We start from the raw sequence: 21010 nt of genomic DNA on the forward strand, positions 1-21010 counted from the left end.
ACCAATTCTAGGGATACCCGGGATTGAAGTTTGGATATTTCCTCATCTATGGCTATGTTCGTGCGGGTGATGAAGTCGTCCATAGGACCACAGATTTGTGAGCCACCTTTGGAAGCTTTGCTACGTGTCATCCTAGTACTCATTGTGCATACAATGTTATTTGGAACGCCACTCGGCTCGCTAAATAGGGATCTTCAGTTTCAACTAACCTGTGTCAGCACGGTGATACACTAACTTGCAGTTTAGCAACAGTAAGGGGGGTGGGCCAGGGCCGTCCTCTGCCGTCCTCGAACGGCCTCAAACGGCCCGCTCTTTGCCCGGTCTTAGCCCGGGCTGCGTCCCGCGCTGCGGGAGTTGGATAGCTTTTTATAGGAGGAGCTAAAGGGGCGGGGTGCGGGCCAGCAGGGAGAGCGGACCGGAAGCTCTTCCTTGGTCTTGCAGGGACTTCTGGGAAATGAAGTCCCTGCACGCTCGCAGCCCTGCTGATGCCTCGCGCCCCTTACCTCCTTGCTGCTAGTACTCCCTCGCGTCTCCTCCCAACGAGCTGCTGGCGCTGTCACCCAGCAGCGAAGCGACACCCGCGGAGCGGGTGCGGCGAGGGGTTGCCCTTAAGCCTTCTGAACTGCACACAGTGTCCTCGTGCGCTGATAAGCCACGTATCCCGGCGCCTCCGTCCTCAAAGGGTGAGTGTCCCACAGATGGTCAGAATCACAGCGTTTTTCAAGACCCTGGGTGGGCGGGGGGCGGGCCAGCAGGGAGAGCGGACCGGAAGCTCTTCCTTGGTCTTGCAGGAACTTCTGGGAAATGAAGTCCCTGCACGCTCGCAGCCCTGCTGATGCCTCGCGCCCCTTACCGCCTTGCTGCTAGTACTCCCTCGCGTCTCCTCCCAACGAGCTGCTGGCGCTGTCACCCAGCAGCGAAGCGGCACCCGCGGAGCGGGTGCGGCGAGGGGTTGCCTTTAAGCCTTCTGAACTGCACACAGTGTCCTCGTGCGCTGATAAGCCACGTATCCCGGCGCCTCCGTCCTCAAAGGGTGAGTGTCCCACAGATGGTCAGAATCACAGCGTTTTTCAAGACCCTGGGTGGGCGGGGGGCGGGCCAGCAGGGAGAGCGGACCGGAAGCTCTTCCTTGGTCTTGCAGGGACTTCTGGGAAATGAAGTCCCTGCACGCTCGCAGCCCTGCTGATGCCTCGCGCCCCTTACCGCCTTGCTGCTAGTACTCCCTCGCGTCTCCTCCCAACGAGCTGCTAGCGCTGTCACCCAGCAGCGAAGCGGCACCCGCGGAGCGGGTGCGGCGAGGGGTTGCCTTTAAGCCTTCTGAACTGCACACAGTGTCCTCGTGCGCTGATAAGCCACGTATCCCGGCGCCTCCGTCCTCAAAATAAATAAAATACCTTTTTAAGTACAACACTTGAAAACCAGAGTTTATCTAATGCATCTTTAATCTACATATACGTACTTACTATATGCATCTATATACCTTCCATGTACTTGGATCTATATATTTAATACTATTCTCCCAAAAAAATATATATATATATTTAATGCACTACCTTATTTCTCACCCTATACCTCTATCGATGTCTTTAATCTACATATACTTACTTCCTTTATGCATCTATATACTTTCCATGCACTTATGGATCTATATATTTATTACTTATTTCTAATTCAACATATCCAATGCACTTATCGATCTATATATTTATTAATTTCTTCTAATTCAGCATATCCAATGCACTACCCTATTTCTCACCCTATACCTCTCTCAATATATCTTCTACCTCAACCCTCTGACTCATCTCAAACCTTTCTACTACTCTTTCCAATGCACTACCCTATTTTCACCCTTTACCTCTATCAATATATCCTCTACATCTACTCTCTCATTCATCCCAAACCCCATACCACTACTTTGATCCCCAAAATAGCCCTTTCTAGACGCTCCCTTACTTTACCCCTCCTCGCACCATCTGACACCTCTTTCACTATAACGATCCCCCAAAACAAGCCTTTCTAAAATCTCCCCTCTGACTCTTCCCCTCCAAATCCCTTTTGCTCATTCCAAGCCTCCCACTACTGTTATGACCTCCCAAAAAAAGTCTAACTCCTTCACTCTTCTATCCTTCCACTAACCTTTTCGATCAAAATAACATACTAACATGTCCACTTCTCAAATTTCATATTTCACTATACTAATTCATCACTAATCCTTTATGGGTTCCAGAGTAGCGTGCTACTCGCCGAAAAAAGCACTTCAACACCTAGTCAGGGGTAGCAAGCACTATATAAATGCAAACCTTTTTTCCCTCTTCGATACCTCATCTACCCTTTTCTATCCAAATAACTGAAAAACATGTCCACCACTCAAATTACTTTCATATTTCACTATACTAATTCACCACTAATCCTTTGTGAGTTCGGATTAGCATGCTACTCGCCAAAAAAAGTGCTTCAACACCCCATCAGGGGTAACAAACGCTATCTATATATGCAAATCTTTTTCCCTCTTCTATCCCTCAGCGACCCTTCTCAATCTAAGTAACTGGCTAACATATCCACCACTCAAATTACTTTCATATTTCACTATACGAATTCACCACCAATCCTTTATGGGTTCCGGAGTAGCATGCTACTCGACGAAAAAAGAGCTTCAACACCCCATCAGGGGTAACAAGCGCTATATAAATGCAGATCTTTTTCCCCTCTTCTTTCCCTCCACTATCCTTCTGAATCCAAATAACTGACTAATATCCACCACTCAAATTACTTTCATATTTCACTATACTAATTCAACACTAATCTTTTATGGGTTTCGGAGTAGTGTGCTACTCGCTGAAAAAGTGCTTTGACGCCTCATCCGGTGTATAAATGCAATTACAATACAATACAACAGCTCCTCCCTCAGCCCTACCCTGTTCAATGTCTACATGGCCCCCCTCGCACAAGTGGCCCGCCAGCACGAACTGAAAATCATTTCCTACGCCGACGACACCCAGCTCATCCGCTCCCTCACCAAGTACCCGCACACTGCCAAAAACAACCTCCACGAGGGAATGAAGGCCGTCGCCGAATGGATGAGGAACAGCCGCCTGAAACTGAACTCGGACAAGACGGAGGTCCTCATCCTGGGTTACACCCCCTCGGCATGGGACGACTCCTGGTGGCCGACCGCACTGGGAGCAGCTCCAACACCCACGGACCACGCACGCAACCTAGGATTCATCCTCGACTCCTCCCTCTCCATGTTGAAGCAGGTCAACGCCATCTCCTCCTCCTGCTACAACACCCTCCGCATGCTTCGCAGGATCTACAAATGGATCCCGACCAAAACAAGAAGAACAGTGGCCCAAGCCCTCGTCAGCAGCAGATTGGACTACGGCAACGCACTCTACGCAGGAATCCCGGCCAAACACCTGCGACGACAACAACACATCCAGAACGCCTCTGCTCGACTGATCCTCAACGTCCCTCGCCACAGCCACATCACCTCCCACCTAAGAGATCTACACTGGCTCCCCGTCAACAAGAGGATCACTTTCAAACTACTCACCCACGCACACAAAGCACTCTACAACGTCGGACCAGCCTACCTGAACGACAGACCCAACTTCTACACCCCCGCCTGCCAGCTCCGCTTCGCCAGCCTTGCCCCCGCCACCGTCCCGCGCATCCAACGCACGACCGCCGGTGGCAGATCCTTCTCATTCCTTGCCGCCAAGACCTGGAACACCCTCCCCACCCACCTACGACAGACCCAAGACCTGCTCACCTTAAGAAGGCTCCTCAAGACCTGGCTCTTCGAGCAGTAACAGCACCCTCACCCCCCCCCCCCCCCACACACAGCGCTTTTAGACCCTCACGGGTAAGTAGAGCGCTTTACAAGTTCTCTGATTGATTGATTATGCATTTGCCACTGAAATTACATCTTCTGCGAGGCCTTATGGACAACCCTCCATTATTTGGTAAAATACACCACAGACCCCTGAGATGGGCACAATGATATACAACCTTAGACTCATGGTTAAATCCCTGGTCTGAGATAAACCACCTCTCAGTGGGACACCTCTACATTCTAAATTATTGAACAATCTGTAGTGCCTCGCAATATTCAGCAAAATTCTGGTAGTAAACACACCACACAAACATTGTCATTACATAGATTGTGTCTATATCACTGTATTGCAACTATTTTACATGGGCACGTTCCCGCATATCTACTGGTGGGTAATCAATGTCAACAGGAGCTTTGGCCTTTCTCACTGATTTTTTGCAATAGTCTTTACCTTTGAGCCACAACCTACTTTAAAACATAGCTCTGCACTCCACCTCAGGTGACCTCAGTCTTTATCTTGTTTAACATGGAGTACTGCACCCACATGTGTACACTCAGTAACTATGCTGTATATGACTATGGTGTAATCTGTGATGTCATCAATGATGTCATGAGTGATGTCATCAATGACATCATATAACATGTCATGAGACCTGTAAAAAGGGCGGTGCACAAATTATAGTTAGCGCAGTATACTATAACTGGCATGGCATAGGCCATATGCATAAGTGCAATGTGCAGAGTATAATATATACTACCTATTACTGTTCTTAAGGAGAGGAAGAGGCATCATGACTAACTCGAAGCATTGCCTCTCCTGAGTCATGGCCCCTCCTCACATTCAAAAATGTTAATAGATAACACACTACACATAATAGATAGATAGATAGATAGATAGATAGATAGATAGATAGATAGATAGATAGATAGATAACACTGTGGCAGTAGCCACTGAAGTTAGGAGTCAGTCGCACTTTCTATTGAAAAGACATTTGTTTTGCTTATACCTTTCTTCTGACATCTCTGCACGAATGGATTTGCACCAAAATCGGTAATCTCTTGGCGTAGACTGCTAAGGTGCTGCAAAAGTTGATTAAGCTCCCATAGGAATTTTTCCCATGCCTATGGCAACAATTATTAAATGGATTTACACCACATTTGGCATGTATTCAGAAGGCGTGATTTCATTGGTTTGGTGTAAATCTATTTGGTAGCTGTTGAGTTGCAACCCTTTTTTTTCAATAATTGCTAAGTGAGTTTAAAAGGGTTAATACTTTTGTATCTCTTTTCCATTTAAAGCCTGAGTAAAAAAAAACTAGATTCCTGTCAATCACATTTAAACTCCTTATCAAATGTTTTTGGTTGGAGAAGGGTTCCCAAAAAAATGTCGACCTCCTTGGCCATATTTGACTGTGCACAGCTGAAGATCTAGGTAATGAAAGCGGGCCACCTGCAGCCACGGGCAACACTGGGGCAGGGGTTGGCCAGCCACAGTGGGTTGACGGCTATGCCATGCCGCCAATCCCCACGGCTGAAGGCCCTGCGCAGTGTGGGTTCTCCTCCCATGGCAGCTAGGCACAAGGTAGGAGGTGCCTAACCACGGTGGGTAGCAGACGTGGCCTGGTCGAATGGCAGGTCCTCCTTGCAACCCCCGCTGCGCAGGCATCTGTCACGCTCAAAACAACAATTTGATGACTGCAGCGAAAGAAAGAGAAAGAGCTAACAGGGCAACAACATGGTGGACAGCTAGTGTTCTGGTATGTGTTGTGAGTGAGTGTTACTTACCATTATTGACGAATTTCAGTGATGAGCCAGAACGATAACTTACTTTTTTTAGATAGATAGATAGATAGATAGATAGATAGATAGATAGATAGATATTTAACTGATTCATTTGGCATGACAAAGATATTTTTTTTAAACAGGAAAATATTTATTCCAAACAACTGAATGTACTACATTATCTGGTCGTCTATAGTTAAAAAAAACTGAATAAAATGCTGAATCATGTTATTCCGAAACTGGGCCTTGTACATAGATACTTTGCTCCATAAACAAGCAGGTGTGGAGATGCAGGGCTGTGCAGCGGCCCTCTGCACTGGCCAGGTATGAATTCCCACCACGCCCAACTCTTCTGGCCGCCATTAGAATGCCCATGTTTTGTTTACCTTTCATAGAAACATATCTAATTAAATATGGGCTGTGAAGTGGCTGGACAGTGAACATTGATCTTTGATGGATGCTGATCTCCATGCTTAGAGCCTAATTAGCTGGTGAGAGGGAAATTACAGTGAGTACTGCATCTTCTAGGCCTGCCATTGCATGGCAGACATAACGCACAGGAATTATCCCATTTCTGACAATTATTTAAAATAATTCATGCCATCCCTAAAATGTGGATTTTTGAAAACGGTGATTGTGAGTGTTTGCCTGGGGTGATGGGCTGATTCTGGGCACGGTGGGGGCAGTTGGAAACTGACATATAAACGAAAGTGGGCATTTTTTTTGCAGTTGCCAAGCATGCCCTCGGGTCTTCCCCTTTCCTTCAGTGCCCCTGTCTCCTCTCAATCAGAGCTTAGAGGCTATCATGACGGTATAGGCTAGCGCCACATAAGTGCGGGCAGGCACCCCCTTTGCCCCCTCCTCACCTGTCCAGCTCGTCCTGCAGGCGCTGTATGTAGGCTTGACTCTGCTCCAGGGGAGAGCTGGGCTCGGGCTCCAGGGGTGGGGGGCTCGTGGCCTCCATTAGCCACCGGTCACGGAGAGATTTCCTCTAAAGAAAGCAAACACACCTGATAAACAAAACGTTTAGCTTTGCTAGAGACTGCAACTTGACTGACAGACTCCCAGAGACACATACATATCCCTCAGCCCGGTGATTCCCAGAGGACCGCCCCCCACCCCCACTCACGGGGGCCTACTCTTCATAAAGATCCCTGGTGTGCAGCATGCTCGGCCCCTCTTCCCGTTTGCCCAGCAGCGCCCTGAAGCCCCAGCACCTATATTCCTACGGCTCACAGCACTACAGTGGCCCGATTATCCCAATTCCCGTCACCCCTTGTCCCCACTCTGGATGCACCACCACCCGTGCACGCCTACCCCACACTCTATAGTCCCCAGGCCTCAAGCCCCCAGGTGCCTTGTCCTCAATGTTCCAGATCCTCGAAGTACCTTTACCGCCCTCAATAAATTCGCCTGCCCAACGCTTTGCATCGAAAAGCCCCCACGACCCCAGACCACCTGGAGTGTGGTACTCATACTCCCGTGCCCCCACGACCCCAGACCACCTGGAGTGTGGTACTCATACTCCCGTGCCCCCACGACCCCAGACCACCTGGAGTGTGGTACTCATACTCCCGTGTCCCCACGACCTCAGCCACCCAGACTACTGGGGTACTCATACTCCCGTGTCCCCACGACCTCAGCCACCCAGACTGGGGTACTCATACTCCCTTTGTCCTCGCGACAGTCATCCAGAGTGGGGTGCTCATACTCCCGTGCCCCCACGACCCCAGACTACCCAGAGTGAGGTACTCATACTCCCGTGCCCCCACGACCCCAGACTACCCAGAGTGAGGTACTCCTACTCCCGTGCCCCCACGACCCCAGACTACCCAGAGTGAGGTACTCCTACTCCCGTGTCCCCACGACCTCCGCCACCTGACCCAGCTCAAATCCTCCTTCCAAACGAGCCCTTCTCCACCTATCCCCGTGGCCCCAGTAACCCAACGCTTCAAAACATCGACTGTACATGCCCCAGGATATACCCCTCCCCCCCCTTCCAGTCCATGTGCTTCAGTCCACATGCCCAGCTTCCGGTACCCCTGGGTGGTCGAGTAGCCGCGGCCTCGTGCCCCCCCCCCCCCCCCAGACCTCATGACCCCCCCCCCCCCCCCACACTTGCAAAGCCTCCACAGCCCAGTGTCCTGCCCCTAGGCTTCTCTTTGGAATCCCCTCATCTCCTAATCTAGAACCCTCAGGCCTCACAAGGCAAGGTGAACACCTGCCTCCAGCCCTCGGACCCCGCAAGATGCAAGGGGCCTTCCCCCCCCCAGTCCCCAGGACCACCCCACACACACACCCACAATGGGGCCTGGGTAAATTGTAACTCTGGGTGGGGGCCCGAGGGCTGGAGAGTCGGAGGAAGTGTCTCCTTGTCCCAGGGCAACGGGAATGACGCGATTCGGTGTCCACCGTGTTTCCGCATAATTTGCAGACTTTAAATAAAGATGTTTCTAGCTCAAACGGATCCAAAGTTACTCGAGACGCCAAGTAGCGTGCTACTCGTCGAAAGAAATCGCGTGGACGCATCGCACAATACCACATGTGCTCCTGCGCAGTGCTAGGACTCTTTCCGCTCAAACGCACTTCACCTTTAGGCTGCTGCTTTCTGTATTTAGGTTCTGAGCTGATATCAGTGAGGTGAAACCTTCGACTATACAGTGGCAACATACATACAAAGGATACATAGTCATATACTTCAAAATGTGCAGCATTGCGCAGCATCATTTCCCCTTCTTGCCGCATAATTTAGTCAACGCCATCGCACAATTTGGTCCTCCCCTGTCACATAATTCCAGTGGCCCTGCCTTGGCCTAGGCCCCTCTCCCGGTCCCCTGGTTGTACCTTGAGCTGCTGCAGTTTCAGCCTCTCCTCCTCCAGCTCCCGCCGTTTCCTGTCAATCTCTTCCTGCAGCTTCCGCTTCTCCTGAGGGAGGAAAGGAAAGGTTGTTACTGGGGTCCGAAGTAGGCTGAGCAAGGACCAGGGCGTGACGCAAAATGAGCCCCCCCTCCTACAGAATGAAATTAAAAGAGGGGCCACTGAGTACTGAACCTTGAGATGTTTCAGTGTCTGGTCCCATTTCCCTCTGACCTCCCTGGGTGTCTCCTGTTCTTATGAAGCATCACCTGTCTCAGTCCCTGGTCCTCTTTCCCACTCTCTCTCTCTCACACACACACACACACACACACACTCTTTCACTCTTTCTCTCTCCCCTCACTCTCACACACACACACTCTTTCACTCTTTCTCTCTCCCCTCACTCTCACACCCACACACTCTTTCACTCTCCCCCTCACTTTCTTGCTCCCCCTCAAAGCCCCTGTCTATCTCCTCTCCTCTCCTTTCCTTTCCTCACCTCTCGCCTCTTCTTCTCTGTCCACCTCTCGTCTCTTCTCTCTCCTCGGTCCAAGTCCCTGGCCCCACCACTCTCCTATCCTCTCGCCTCCTCGCAGTCGGCTCCTGGTCTAACCTGTCTCTCTCGTTTGTCTCTCCCCTCTGCTGTCCTCCTGTGTGTCAGGCTCTTGTCTCTCCTGTCCCCAGGGGGGTTCCCTCTCGTGATACCTGTAGATCAGGGTGGGGTGGAGTGACCTCACCCTTGGAGGGGAGGGCCCTTGTGGGGGGAGGACAGATGTCACCCAGGCGCGGGATATGTGATCCCTGTGGCTCTCGCAGATTGGAACCTGCTTTGTTTACACTCGAGAGCACCTCTTTACCCAGCAGGGGTGCGGTCTGGCGCGCGCCAGGGGCGGGAGGTTCTTGACGCTGTAGTATTGGGGGGCCCTGGGTGCTCCAGCTGAAGAGGAGGGGGGCAGAAGCTACCACTAACGATAGGGAGCAGGGGGGTATTTTGTTAGAGCCTGGGGGTGGGGGCGCCATCAGTACTCACAGCTATAGTCCCGAGGAGAAGGTACTGGCACTGATACCCTGGGGGGCAAACTGTTTATTCATACATGCTGTGACGTAGCCACTGGTGCATGAGGCCCAATGCAAGCAAGGAAATTGCACCCCCCCCCCAAACGTACTCATCACCTTGTTTTGTAGTAAAAAAAAAACAGTCCCTAATTGGAGTGAATGGACCTGGGTGCCACTGTTCCTGCTGCACTGTTGATAACTATGCCCCTTAAAATAGGTGAGCAGTGGGTACTCCCAGTGGACATTTCATTTGGTTTAAAGCACTGATAAAGGCTGACGTTACTAATAAGAATGTATATCTATCCGAACAAACCCTTTTCTGCAACATTAGGAATAGATAACGAAGGGGTGCATAACGTCCTAACCTATTCAATGCAGTTTGCATGCAGCTCTTTGATGACAGTTCATAACAGTCACTGTTCTATATTAGGGTTGTATCTTATAAACTGCAGTGACAAAAGGATCTCTGTAACAAAAGCAGTAACCCACTGAGCTATGCGCATAAAATACAGATCTGCACGGTAGGCGTTTTTTGCAGCAGGCATGTAACCCTCTTTATGGCGAGTCAAAACTGCTCCTAGCCAAAACTCTGCTATATAGCGCTCTCTCGCTCTCTACATTTTTATTGCTACCGGAAAACTGGTCCTACCAGAAACTCTGCCACAGGTGTTTTTAAATGGTAAGTTGTTTCTGAACAGCGCCCCCCACCGAGGTCTGCGCCCAGTACGGCCGCACCAGACGCTCTGCCCTTCAGCCGGCCCTTGGTATAGTCAATATAACATACAGTTCTAATCATGGAATCTGGGAGAACTCCCGGCTGCACGGAAAGGTGAAAGGGGCTCTCACAAATCTATAGGTTAGGTAAGCAGAGGGGTTCAAAAATTCATACTTGGGGTTCTCACAGTTATGTCCATAGCAGGGGGGGTCGTCGAACGTTTAGTCTGGGGGCTCGATTACTCAGACATATAGGCCAAGAGAGCAGGGAGTCTTAGGTGGGGGGAGAAGGGGGGGCGGGGAGAAGCAGGGGACATTCGTTCCTTCTTCAAACAATATGCCATTGTAGTCAACCTCTTTCAAGACCGCGCAGCTGAGTTGAGCTACGGATGCAGCCGAATGTATCAACCCTGACGTCCGGGGTGTGTTTCTTGCATAGGGGGGTATGGGTGGGTGACCCCTGTTTAGTTAGACGCGGGGGAGGAGGCGCGGCTTAGCGTTAAATCCCGCCCGAGTGTGGTACAGACAGAGCCTTGCAGGAGTAGGGGCGACTCACGGTGGGAGCTTGGGCCTGGAGGTGGTACTCACAGTTTCAAGGCATACTGAGTTTCAACCTGTGACGAGGACAGTATTCACAACACCTGGGCGACCGAGGTGAACTGGCAGCTTTAGCTAAGGTTGCAGGGGGTACCCCCATTTTAAGCCTGGTGGAGCAGTCAGAGGGTACTCTCAGTTTAAGCCCAGGCGATCGGGCGCACTCACTGTTAATGCCTGGGGGGGCAGAGGGCACTCGCAGTCATAGCCTGTGGTAGGAGCATGCTGTACTCACAGTTACACCCCTGAAGAGTGGAGGGTACTCGCAGTTCACACCTGTCAAGAGGCCCGCCCCGTCACAGCCTGGGGTTTAGGGGGGGCAAGAGTTAGTTACAGTCTGGAGCGCAGGTGGTACGCTCCACTGGTAGAGCCTCGGATGGGGGCTCACGCGCCACGGCCCCCCATTCTCTCGACCACCAACCACAGGCCCGAACAACAGATCTATCCATTTCAGTTTAACCGCCTTCATGTTCGCCAAAGCTGTCTGGGCTTCGAGGGCCAGACCTGCTTTTAATATGAACTAATTATTGTGATATTTAGGGGCCATATGACACAAAATAACTGAATTATTTAACTGATAACGTCGGGTGGTGCGCAGCCGCCTGACAGCTGCATTAAACGTGAAGCGAGGGGACGGTTAGCCTCAATGAACTTGTTTAGCTCCCGCCTCCTGTGAAGTGCAAGATGTGCAGATAAAATGTCAGGCCCTTCTCCTCGCCTTACCTGAGGAGAATCCTGCACAGGAGGGCGACGCCGAGAACCGCCATCCTTGGCGTCCCCACATACCTGCCACCTCCTCACACTGTGCCACTGTGTCACACACTATATCGGCTGCCATCACACGGTACCCGATGAGAGCCCATATCACACGGAGCTTTTTTTTTTTGGGGGGGGGGGACGGAGTTCAAAACAAAAGTGCCTAGAGATTGTTCTTCAAGATGGCAGGTATGCATCACCAGGTGACAAATTGGCACTGCATTCCACTGCGCCCGGTTTTAAGTAATCCAGGACGAAATTTGAATTAAACTGCCTTAAATCCAGTAATGCCCACAGGGCTTTAAGTGGGCCGGGTCCTGCCGGTGCTCAGCCCCGGCAGTTCTAACAAGCATTTACAATGCAATGGTCTCGGCATTGTTAAAGTTAGAGCTATTGGCATTGCTCATGACATTATTTTTATTTATGTTTTTGTTTTTAAAACATATAAATAAATGGCATTGTCATTTACACTGCCAATAGCTTAATCTCTCGCAAATGCGAGACCTATTGCATTTGCACCCACACACAGAGCCACACACACAAAGCCACCCACACACACATACAGAGCCACCCACACGACGCCACCCACACAGAGCCACACACACACAGCCACCCACACACACACTGAGCCACCTACACACACACACACAGAGCCACCCTCACACAGAGAGCCACGCACACATAGAGCCACCTACAAAAAAGCTACCCACACAGAGCCACACACACACAGAGCCACACACACAGAGAGCCACACACACACACAAACAAAGAGCCACACACACACAGAGAGCCACACACACAGACAGAGAGCCACACAGACAGAGCCACACACACAGAGAGCCACACACACAGATAGGCAGAGAGCAACACACACAGACAGACAGAAAGCAACACACACACAGAGCCCAACACACACACAGAGCCCAACACACACACAGAACCCAACACACACACACACACAGAGCCCAACACACACACACACAGAGCCCAACACACACACACAGCCCAACACACACACAGAGAGAGCCCAACACACACACACACAGAGCCCAACACACACACACACACACACAGCCCAACACACACACACACACACACACACACACAGAGCCCAACACACACACACAGAGCCCAACACACAGACAGAGAGCCACACACACAGACAGAAAATAGCCCGTGGCATCACTTACCCCAGTTTCTATTGTATAAAAGCCAATGGGGATCTGCACCCAGCCACCAGGGAGTATGGCTTTACTCATGACTGTGCTAAGAGATACCTCTTAAAATAAACAACCACCTTGGGGTTATTTCTGTATTTTGGTACATTTTAAATAGAGACCCTCCCTTGACCAGTTGAACTGCTGAGCCATGTTTATTCAATGCAACCCCTTGTCTGTCCAACGTTGGCTAACAGAATCACTATTGGATCACACCAGAGGGACCCTTGATATGGATTAGCGAAGAAGTCACGAGTCCTTCCGCATGGTGAAGCCAAGCCAGACCAACTGTGAAAACAGTGCTGGATTAATTAGTTCACATCAAAGTGGGTCCACCTCAGCTGGATAAGTGGAGGCCTCAAATCTCGGAACTGAAGAACGGGGGCCTTTCCCCTGCGACTTCGGTGTATTTCTATTAAAGTTAGAACTAGAGTGCACAAGAGTAAAGGTATCAACACTGACCATAACATTCATTGTGTACGCCTTTAAGCTGCGCTGCAACCTCCCAGAGCGTCGAGTTTACTTAAAACACTGCCCATAGGTTTTACTGCGGCGTATTTCAGCAGTTTAGTGGTTCGCCATTTTAACACTTGAATCCATTAGCACTTCCAAATGGATGCTGCCTTCCCCCAACACGCCGGCTGCTCCGGGGGCTAGTTGACTTGCAGCTGTCGGCCCTTTGAAGGGAGGGGTCGTTCTGCGTGACGACCAGAGACCCACCCCACCCTGCTCGAACGGGAAGGAGGCAGTTTGAAGTTTTCCAGGCTCCGTTCCACTCTCTGGCTCGGAGAGCATTCCGGCAGCCTCCCAGGCCTTATGTGCTGCCGCAGGAAAAGCCCTTCCTTTCACAGCTGAGGTCTCGAATGAGTTCAGCAGGCCTCTCTACCTCGGACTTCTCTTGCCCAGTCTCCATTTCAAAAGCCAGATACCTCCCCCACAGAGGGCTCCTTGCTTTCTTGGAAGACAAATATATCACCCAACTCGCTTTAAAGTCGTGTTTTAAACAATATCATCTGGAGTCATACATTCTCTATTCTAGCAAATATATTGTTGTAGAATTGTTATGGTCATCTAAGCTACTGGCACTCATTTAATCGAGGTCAGCACGATGAAAGGCGGAGTCGTCCCTAGTGGGAGGCAGCGATGAAATGAGCACAAATTGTACTTGTACATGTTTAGCACTCGCGCCGTTAGGAGCGGATTGCCAATGGTTTTCGCTAGTGGGAACTGCCCGTAATAAAGGGAAAACAGAACAGTAGGGTGTGCGTGTGTCTCTCTCACTGCCTCCAGTCATTCACCGATAACAGACTTGTAGACGTATTTACTGCTTCCAATAGTGTCCTATAATGCTGAGGCTCTTTCAAGACACCGTGACGTGCAATGCTTTCAAGACACTGTGGCGCGCACTGCGGATCAGTGCATATTAATAGAGGGCGATGGACGCAGTGCAAGTAGAGCTCCCATAACAGAGTTACAGAGTATAGTTGATAGTACACATACAACCACCGTTTGAGAGCCAAATGCACTGCAATATTTGGATTTAGATGGCTTTACTTGCAGATGGCATTTGAGATCATGACCCCCTCCCCTTAGGAGAGTGTCTGGGGCTGCTTGTGAGGGCTCAGGGTGGGCCTGCAGTGCTCCACGCAGTGGAGATGTTCTGAGCCCCCTCCGCAGTTCTTACCCCACCCCACCACAACCAGGCATATCTGGGTCTGAAACGTTTCTAAAACAGGGACGTTTGTACGAGCAAGGAGAACAATGTTAAACACGTGGACTTATTCTTAAGTGCCCCCCTCCTTAATTTTCAGCATTAAATTTGTTACTTAATGTTTATTGCCTTGTTATTAGAGCGAACCTTGCTACCCGATGAGTTTTGCGCTACTACTAGCTTAAAAACAAACCCATATATTCGTATAAATACATTTATGGTTGTTGGTTGCATAGTATCCCCTGTGTGCTGCCTCGTGCATGGCTGCGTTGCTGTGTCTTGCCCCCACGCAGCCTCCATATACATCTTTGTGTGGATTCCCACTGGTCGAGCAGTTTAAACTCACACCCCAGAGAGTCTCACAGTGTTAAAATGCGGGCAATTGTCAAACGCAATTCATCGTTTCTTTGAATCCCCCACAAAAGTGCTTAGAAGTAGCGCTGTTGGGCACGCAGGGGACCTTTTAACACGTGACGAGTTTAAAGTCCAGAAAATTCACTTTAGTTTTCGCAGATAATTGCAAGATATACCAAAAAAATGCCCAAAAACGCTGTTGTGTTAGGTTGGGGCACATAGCCTTGATGCTTAGCTCGGAAACGGGAATATTTTTGGCCTACTTTTTCAAGTGTTAGGGAACCACCATCTGGGCTAAGGAACATACGCGCACAAGCAGGGAACCACCATCTTTCTCCGAGGCGAGGCAGAAATGCCTCGGAGAAAGCATCGTACTTTTTCAGATTCGGGGGAGTGGTTTTAGCAGTTGAGTAACGGATGACGTCACAGAGTTAAAAACTGCAAAAAACAAGCCCCCGAATCTGAAAAAGACGGGGCCTGAACTGAGTGACGCCCATCTCCTCCAATGGCTGGCCAGCATTTACGAGGCCAGCCAATGGAGAAGAGGGGCGGGTTCAAGCCCCACTGTAGCCAAAACATTAAATCTTGGGCTCCGCCCACACTGCTTACGCAGTGTGACGCTAGGCCCGAGACCAAAAAGCAGGTGCGGAGACACTTACCTATCGGGCTCTCCCTTTATGCCCTCACCCTCAAGGTGAGAAATAAATCTTGGCTCTGCAGAAGTATCACTCTTCTCTTTCTCTGCTTCTGATGTAACTTTAAAGAGGCTCGTTATGTTTCTTTCACAGTCTCATCATTTAAGAACTGGAGTATTTTCATATTATATACAACGAAGTCGTAGTTGTTGGTTATTTATCTTGTGCGACTAACAACCAATGACAAAACCAAGAGTCAAGGCTCGTTGTAGGTGTAATTTTACTAGCTGTTTTATATATGTATATGCAATGACAGAAACAGCAACATGCAAGTCAAGTGTCACACTATGCTGAGCACAGATTTTTAGTTTATGTGTCTTTAAGCCACACCCTTAATTACATTGGCCATGCGCCTTTGAGAGACCCCCAGTTTTTTCATCCTACTTAAAGCCCTGAATTCCCATCATTTTCACCATGCTTGTTGTATGCAGAATTCCACAAAATGACACCTTGTGTGTGTGTGTGGGGGGAGGGGGGAGGGGCGCCGGTCAGTTAAACATTCCTATCACGGAAATACAAAAAGAACACCAGGGGCTCTTGTTTGTGCCTTGTACCCTTATCTTTTTCTGTGCAGTTTTCTTTTCCGTGAATTGTGTCCTTGTGTCAAGTTTGGATGCAATGGCGCACTTCAACCTTAAAAAAGCCTCAAACTGTTAGACTTGACCCTCACGTAATTTTGCAACTGACCTAATGTAATAAGGAGTTCATTACTAACTAGAATGGAATATATATGCTGGGTTCCATTATTCACACAATGTAAAGAGATTCTCCAAACCCTAGAGGTAAGATCCAATCCCTATGGTCCCTGTTGAAAGCTATGCTTTGGCAGCTACAATATACGGTTGTGATATATCTTGGTCTCTGAGCCCTGAAGAAGCCTGTAGCTATCCCCACGAAACGTGTTGGCAGGCTGAAACGTTTAAGCGTTGGCCACTATGAATTTATAATATAAGGTTTTGATTTGTTGGCAACATCCATTGAGACCTGGATTTCAAAAATGTTCAATGAGACAAAGATTTTAGAATAAATGGACTTATTATCATATCAGAGAAATTTTTGGATGAATTATCTGCTCCCATCTTAAGAAAGACACAGCATAATATACAAATTAACAGTTATTCTGGAGTTATTTTTAAGAAACAATTGTTGCTGTTTTAAAGAGGTTTCAGAATAAGGAGAATAGTATTAATTTCCTGCTATGATTCAGATCTTTCATGAACTTTTTCATGTGTTGATTTATATTTTTTTTGCACTTGTTTGATACGCAGTGCATTTTTTATGTATATGATTTAAAATCTTGGATTTAACTTCTCTCCCACACTATGCATAGTTTTACCGTTTAGGCTGTAATGATGATGATAGTGTAGGGCTCTGTCAGGAAGGTAGTACTCATTGGCCACTGGGATCATTTTTTAGGGCTCGCTTGCTGATGCGCTTGCGCATAGCTGGCGAGCTATATTGCAGCTTAAACAGAGTTTACCTAACTCGGCGATTTGTTGCAGTGCCCGAAGCGCGTGCACATCAAAGCCACCAGCCTCCTCAGGCATCTCAAGCTTCCCCCAGCCGGCATTTCTCCTCCCCTAATTATTCACTGCACGGCCGGCCGGCTGGCACATCAAAGGCTGCTGCTCCCGGCCGCTATTCTTCCCTTCTTGCCTCTCCTCGCCCCCACTTCCCACCACAGCAATGCCGAGGGATTGTTTATATTGCAGCCTAACCATCTTCCAAGCTGCTCCTGAAACAATAACCGATGTTGGTCATGATATAATTAAACACTCTAATTATTTTATCAGGGCCACACAGAATTTTATAAAGTCTTTTGCTGGCATTTTCATTTTATGCTGATAGCTATTTTACACCTTTCACATGCTGGCGATTTGATTCAAAGGAATACATTCATCCTGCATCCCGTTACTAGAGCTTTCTCCTCTTATGGTATATATGGGTTTTAGTTGAATTTCATTGATCTCTTTTACTAATGATGTATAAAAAGTGCCACCCACCACACAGCTCCACCGATGCACCCACCACACAGCTCCACCGATGCACCCACCACACAGCTCCACTGATGCACCCACCACACAGCTCCACCGATGCACCCACCACACTCCACCGATGCACCCACCACACTCCACCGATGCACCCACCACACTCCACCGATGCACTCACCACACAGCTCCATCGATGCAACCACCACACAGCTCCCCCGATGCACCCAGCACACAGCTCCACCGAGGCACCCACCACCCAGCTCCACCGATGCACCCACCACACAGCCACCACCCAGCTCGACCGATGCACCCACCACCCAGCTCCACCGATGCTCCAACTAAGCTCCACCGGGGGGCGGAGCTAGCCGGCGTCAATGGCGGACGTGTAAGAGCGAAGCTCCTCGCCATCGCCTGACAATATCCTTTTGTAATCCCTTTCCCCGCAGTGGCCGCCGTGCAAGAGCGGTGGGAAGCGCTGCCCCTCACCTCCGCTGAGCTCCGGTGCAACACTGGACGTGAGCCGACGCAGAAAACCCTCATTCTGGCATCCTTGCTGGCGGGCTCCGGACCAGGCCTGAAACCCCGGTCTTCCCTGAGCGAGAGGCCGCGCTGCGTCACCCGACGTGCGGCCGCGGCAAACAACACACTGCAGGGGCGGACGGAGCCCCGTGGAGACCCTGCTTCCTTGAGCCCCAGACCCCGGAACCGGATATCGGAGGTACGCTGCGGGACCCTGGGGGCAACGGGCGCCTCGGTGGTGGCGGCGGTGCAGCGGAAGAGCCGGTAGGGAACAGCATAACTACAGCTATACCCCCCTGGTTACACGCTTGCCCCTGGCTCCCTGATGAGCGTGAATGCCACTACACTGGGCTACAATACATGAGCTGGGGAGCGCGCGGCCGTCCAAGTGTTGTGGACCCCCCACGCATTGCTTACTACATCAGCCCTAGGCCGTCCCGGCCGCGCTGAAGGGTGAAGGGACTGCTGCTGATATACTGACCAGGAGGCACGAGCGATTGACCCTTAGATTGGGCGGGGCCCACATAATCCCGCGCCTGAGCCACTGGACCCCTGAAAGTGACCGACAGCAACGGGCAAGTTCGCGGGGGACGCTGCTAACCGGGGGAGCACGCTCCCACGTGGGGTGCTACCCTCCCCCAGAGCACCGGCGGCGGCGGCGAGCAGCGACTAGCCTTAGAATCGGACGCAGCCTGCGAGGTCTCAGACCCCCCAGAAACAGCTATGTGCAAAGGGGACAGGACCCAAACGAAACTGTCGTTTGACCAACGGCGTCATAAGGAGCCGGATCAGCAAGTTACCCAATCCCCGAGTGCCGCTGGAGACCAGGGTGCCTCGCTTTGCGCGGAGATAAAAGGAATGCTCACGACCATGGAAAAAGGTCTGCAGGAAGGCATGTCTGCCATCGGAACCAAGATCGATGGACCGTATGTCTGAAAGGATAGACAAACATGCCGAAAGGCTAGACATGGCGGAGCGCCGTTTAACTGAGGCAGAGGAAGCGCAAATGGAGTGGGACACCGACCGCAAGCAATTCGGACGTCTATTGCAAGTCATCCAAGAAAAATCAGAGGACTTGGAAGCGCGCTCTCGGCGCTCCAACATACGCGTCACGGGAGTGGCGGAGACGACCCAAACAGGCAAAATGGAACTATTCGTCGAAAAGCTCCTGAAAACGCTTCTGGGAGAAGATACCTTTTCGCCAATGTTCATAGTTGAGCGTGCCCACCGCACTCTCGGACCGCGGCCTCCTCCAGGCGCCAACCCCAGGCCGATTATAGCGAAAATACTAAATTACAGGGACAGGGATGCAGCCCTCCGGGCAGCCCGCGAGAAGGGGAAACTGCAGTTCGAGGGGATGGACGTATCGCTATACCCTGATTTCACATCGAAAGTACAGGAGGAGAGAAGAAGATTTGCCCCGTACAAACAGCAACTCAGAGAACTTGGCCTGGACTACGCTATGTTATACCCAGCGAAGCTCCGTATCAACAGACAGGGTCACTCGCATTTCTTCACCGACCCTAAAGAACTGCAAAAATCCCTGAAGGTTTGGGCGAGAGAGCGCCGAGGGAGTCCAGAGACCCGATCGGCGGAGCGGAGCGGTGCTGATGACCTCGAGGAGCAAGACTGAGGAAGGGGGGGAGCTTTTTGGAACATTGCAGGGAACCTACGGCCCGAGAACCCCCGCGGCCCACCCATGGGGTAGCGGACGACGCCCTCGCTGAGAAGTTAGAAGCAGCCGCTGGATCATTGCACGATGGACTGTGGGTGAGATTGATGCACGATGTGTTAGTACTGCTGAGGGATTGCATTTAAGTTATTGTGGCAGCCTTCAGTTGGAATTAGAGTCCAGTCGCTGAACACGAGGGGCGAGCAAGACCCTGGACTGTTGGCAGGCTGTCTTGCTTTAAAACCACTGCGGATTTCCACTGGCGGGGCGATGGCGGAGGGGCAGACAAAGGACATTACACAGAGGTCCCAGTAGGAGAGGGGACAGCAGAGGAACTAGACTGGCTACCTCTGCCCCAGCGCTGTCAGCAGTTCTGGCTCGACTTGGGCCTTGTTGGGGGATTTGTTCTGAGTTTTTTGCAGGGGGAGGGGGGAGGGGGCACGGGGAACTCGGTCAGACCAGGGTGGGGTTGGTTGGCTGTGGGAGGTGGGGGGAATTGGAAGTTATGGGAGAGGGTGTGTTTGGGGGGAGGTTCTTAGCGCGCTCCGAATTGTTGCATTACAAATGGGTGTTTGGCGACTGCTGCATGTACCAAATGACTGTCACTATGAGCTGCTGCTCGCTGTCTAAGCCGCAAGCCTTCTCTGGCTCCAGGGAATGTAAACAGCTGTTTGAATTGCGAAGTACGCACATGGGTCCACACATGATACCTTACTACACCGAGAATGATTGACCTGCCACATGGGGACCTGATAGGCGACACTGAGACTCTTAAAGCACTAACATGGAACGTGAGGGGACTGAATGATTATCGTAAGCTCCGCAAGGTCCTGCACTACCTACAAAGACATCAAATAGACTTGGCCCTGCTACAGGAAACGCACCTACCCAACACCAGTAAGATGCTGTCACACAAGGGACTCCAGGGTAACTCCACATACGCGGGCTTCACCTCGCATGCTAGGGGTGTTCTCACATGGGTCAACCCACGATCCAATTTGTCCCTAACACTAATACGAGCTGACCCGGATGGGAGGTATGTGCTAAGTAGATGCACGGGCAAGGGGCAGAATTTCATAGTCATGAACGTGTACGGACCAAAATATGACTCTCCCGACTTTTATGCGGCAGTGGCAGGGCACTGCGCGGAGTGGTCCTCAGATAGGATGCTGTGGGGGGGGGAGACTTTAACTTTATCTTTGACCCGGAGCTAGATAGATCAGCGGGTCCGCACAGACGCCCGGCGGCAGCGGCGCAG

General features: G+C 50.7%; 1 protein-coding gene across 4 annotated transcripts in view; it reads right to left on the reverse strand.

Moving 5' to 3' along the window:
- Positions 1-21010, reverse strand: part of PALM3 (paralemmin 3) — a 198018-nt gene that overhangs the window by 70404 nt on the left and 106604 nt on the right. For 3 of the 4 annotated variants that reach the window (XM_086963661.1, XM_086963663.1, XM_086963665.1), the window contains exons 3-4: positions 8462-8542; positions 6484-6608 (exon numbers count right to left, since the gene is read on the reverse strand). In XM_086963661.1, the coding sequence (XP_086819787.1) occupies positions 6484-6608; positions 8462-8542 (206 nt within the window). Of the gene's footprint in view, positions 1-6483; positions 6609-8461; positions 8543-8972; positions 9131-21010 lie in introns of those variants that run through there. The other variant, XM_086963666.1, reaches the window with a different exon arrangement.

This window comes from Lissotriton vulgaris, chromosome 1_1, assembly GCF_964263255.1.
Source record: "Lissotriton vulgaris chromosome 1_1, aLisVul1.2, whole genome shotgun sequence".
Taxonomy (NCBI): Eukaryota; Metazoa; Chordata; class Amphibia; order Caudata; family Salamandridae; genus Lissotriton; species Lissotriton vulgaris.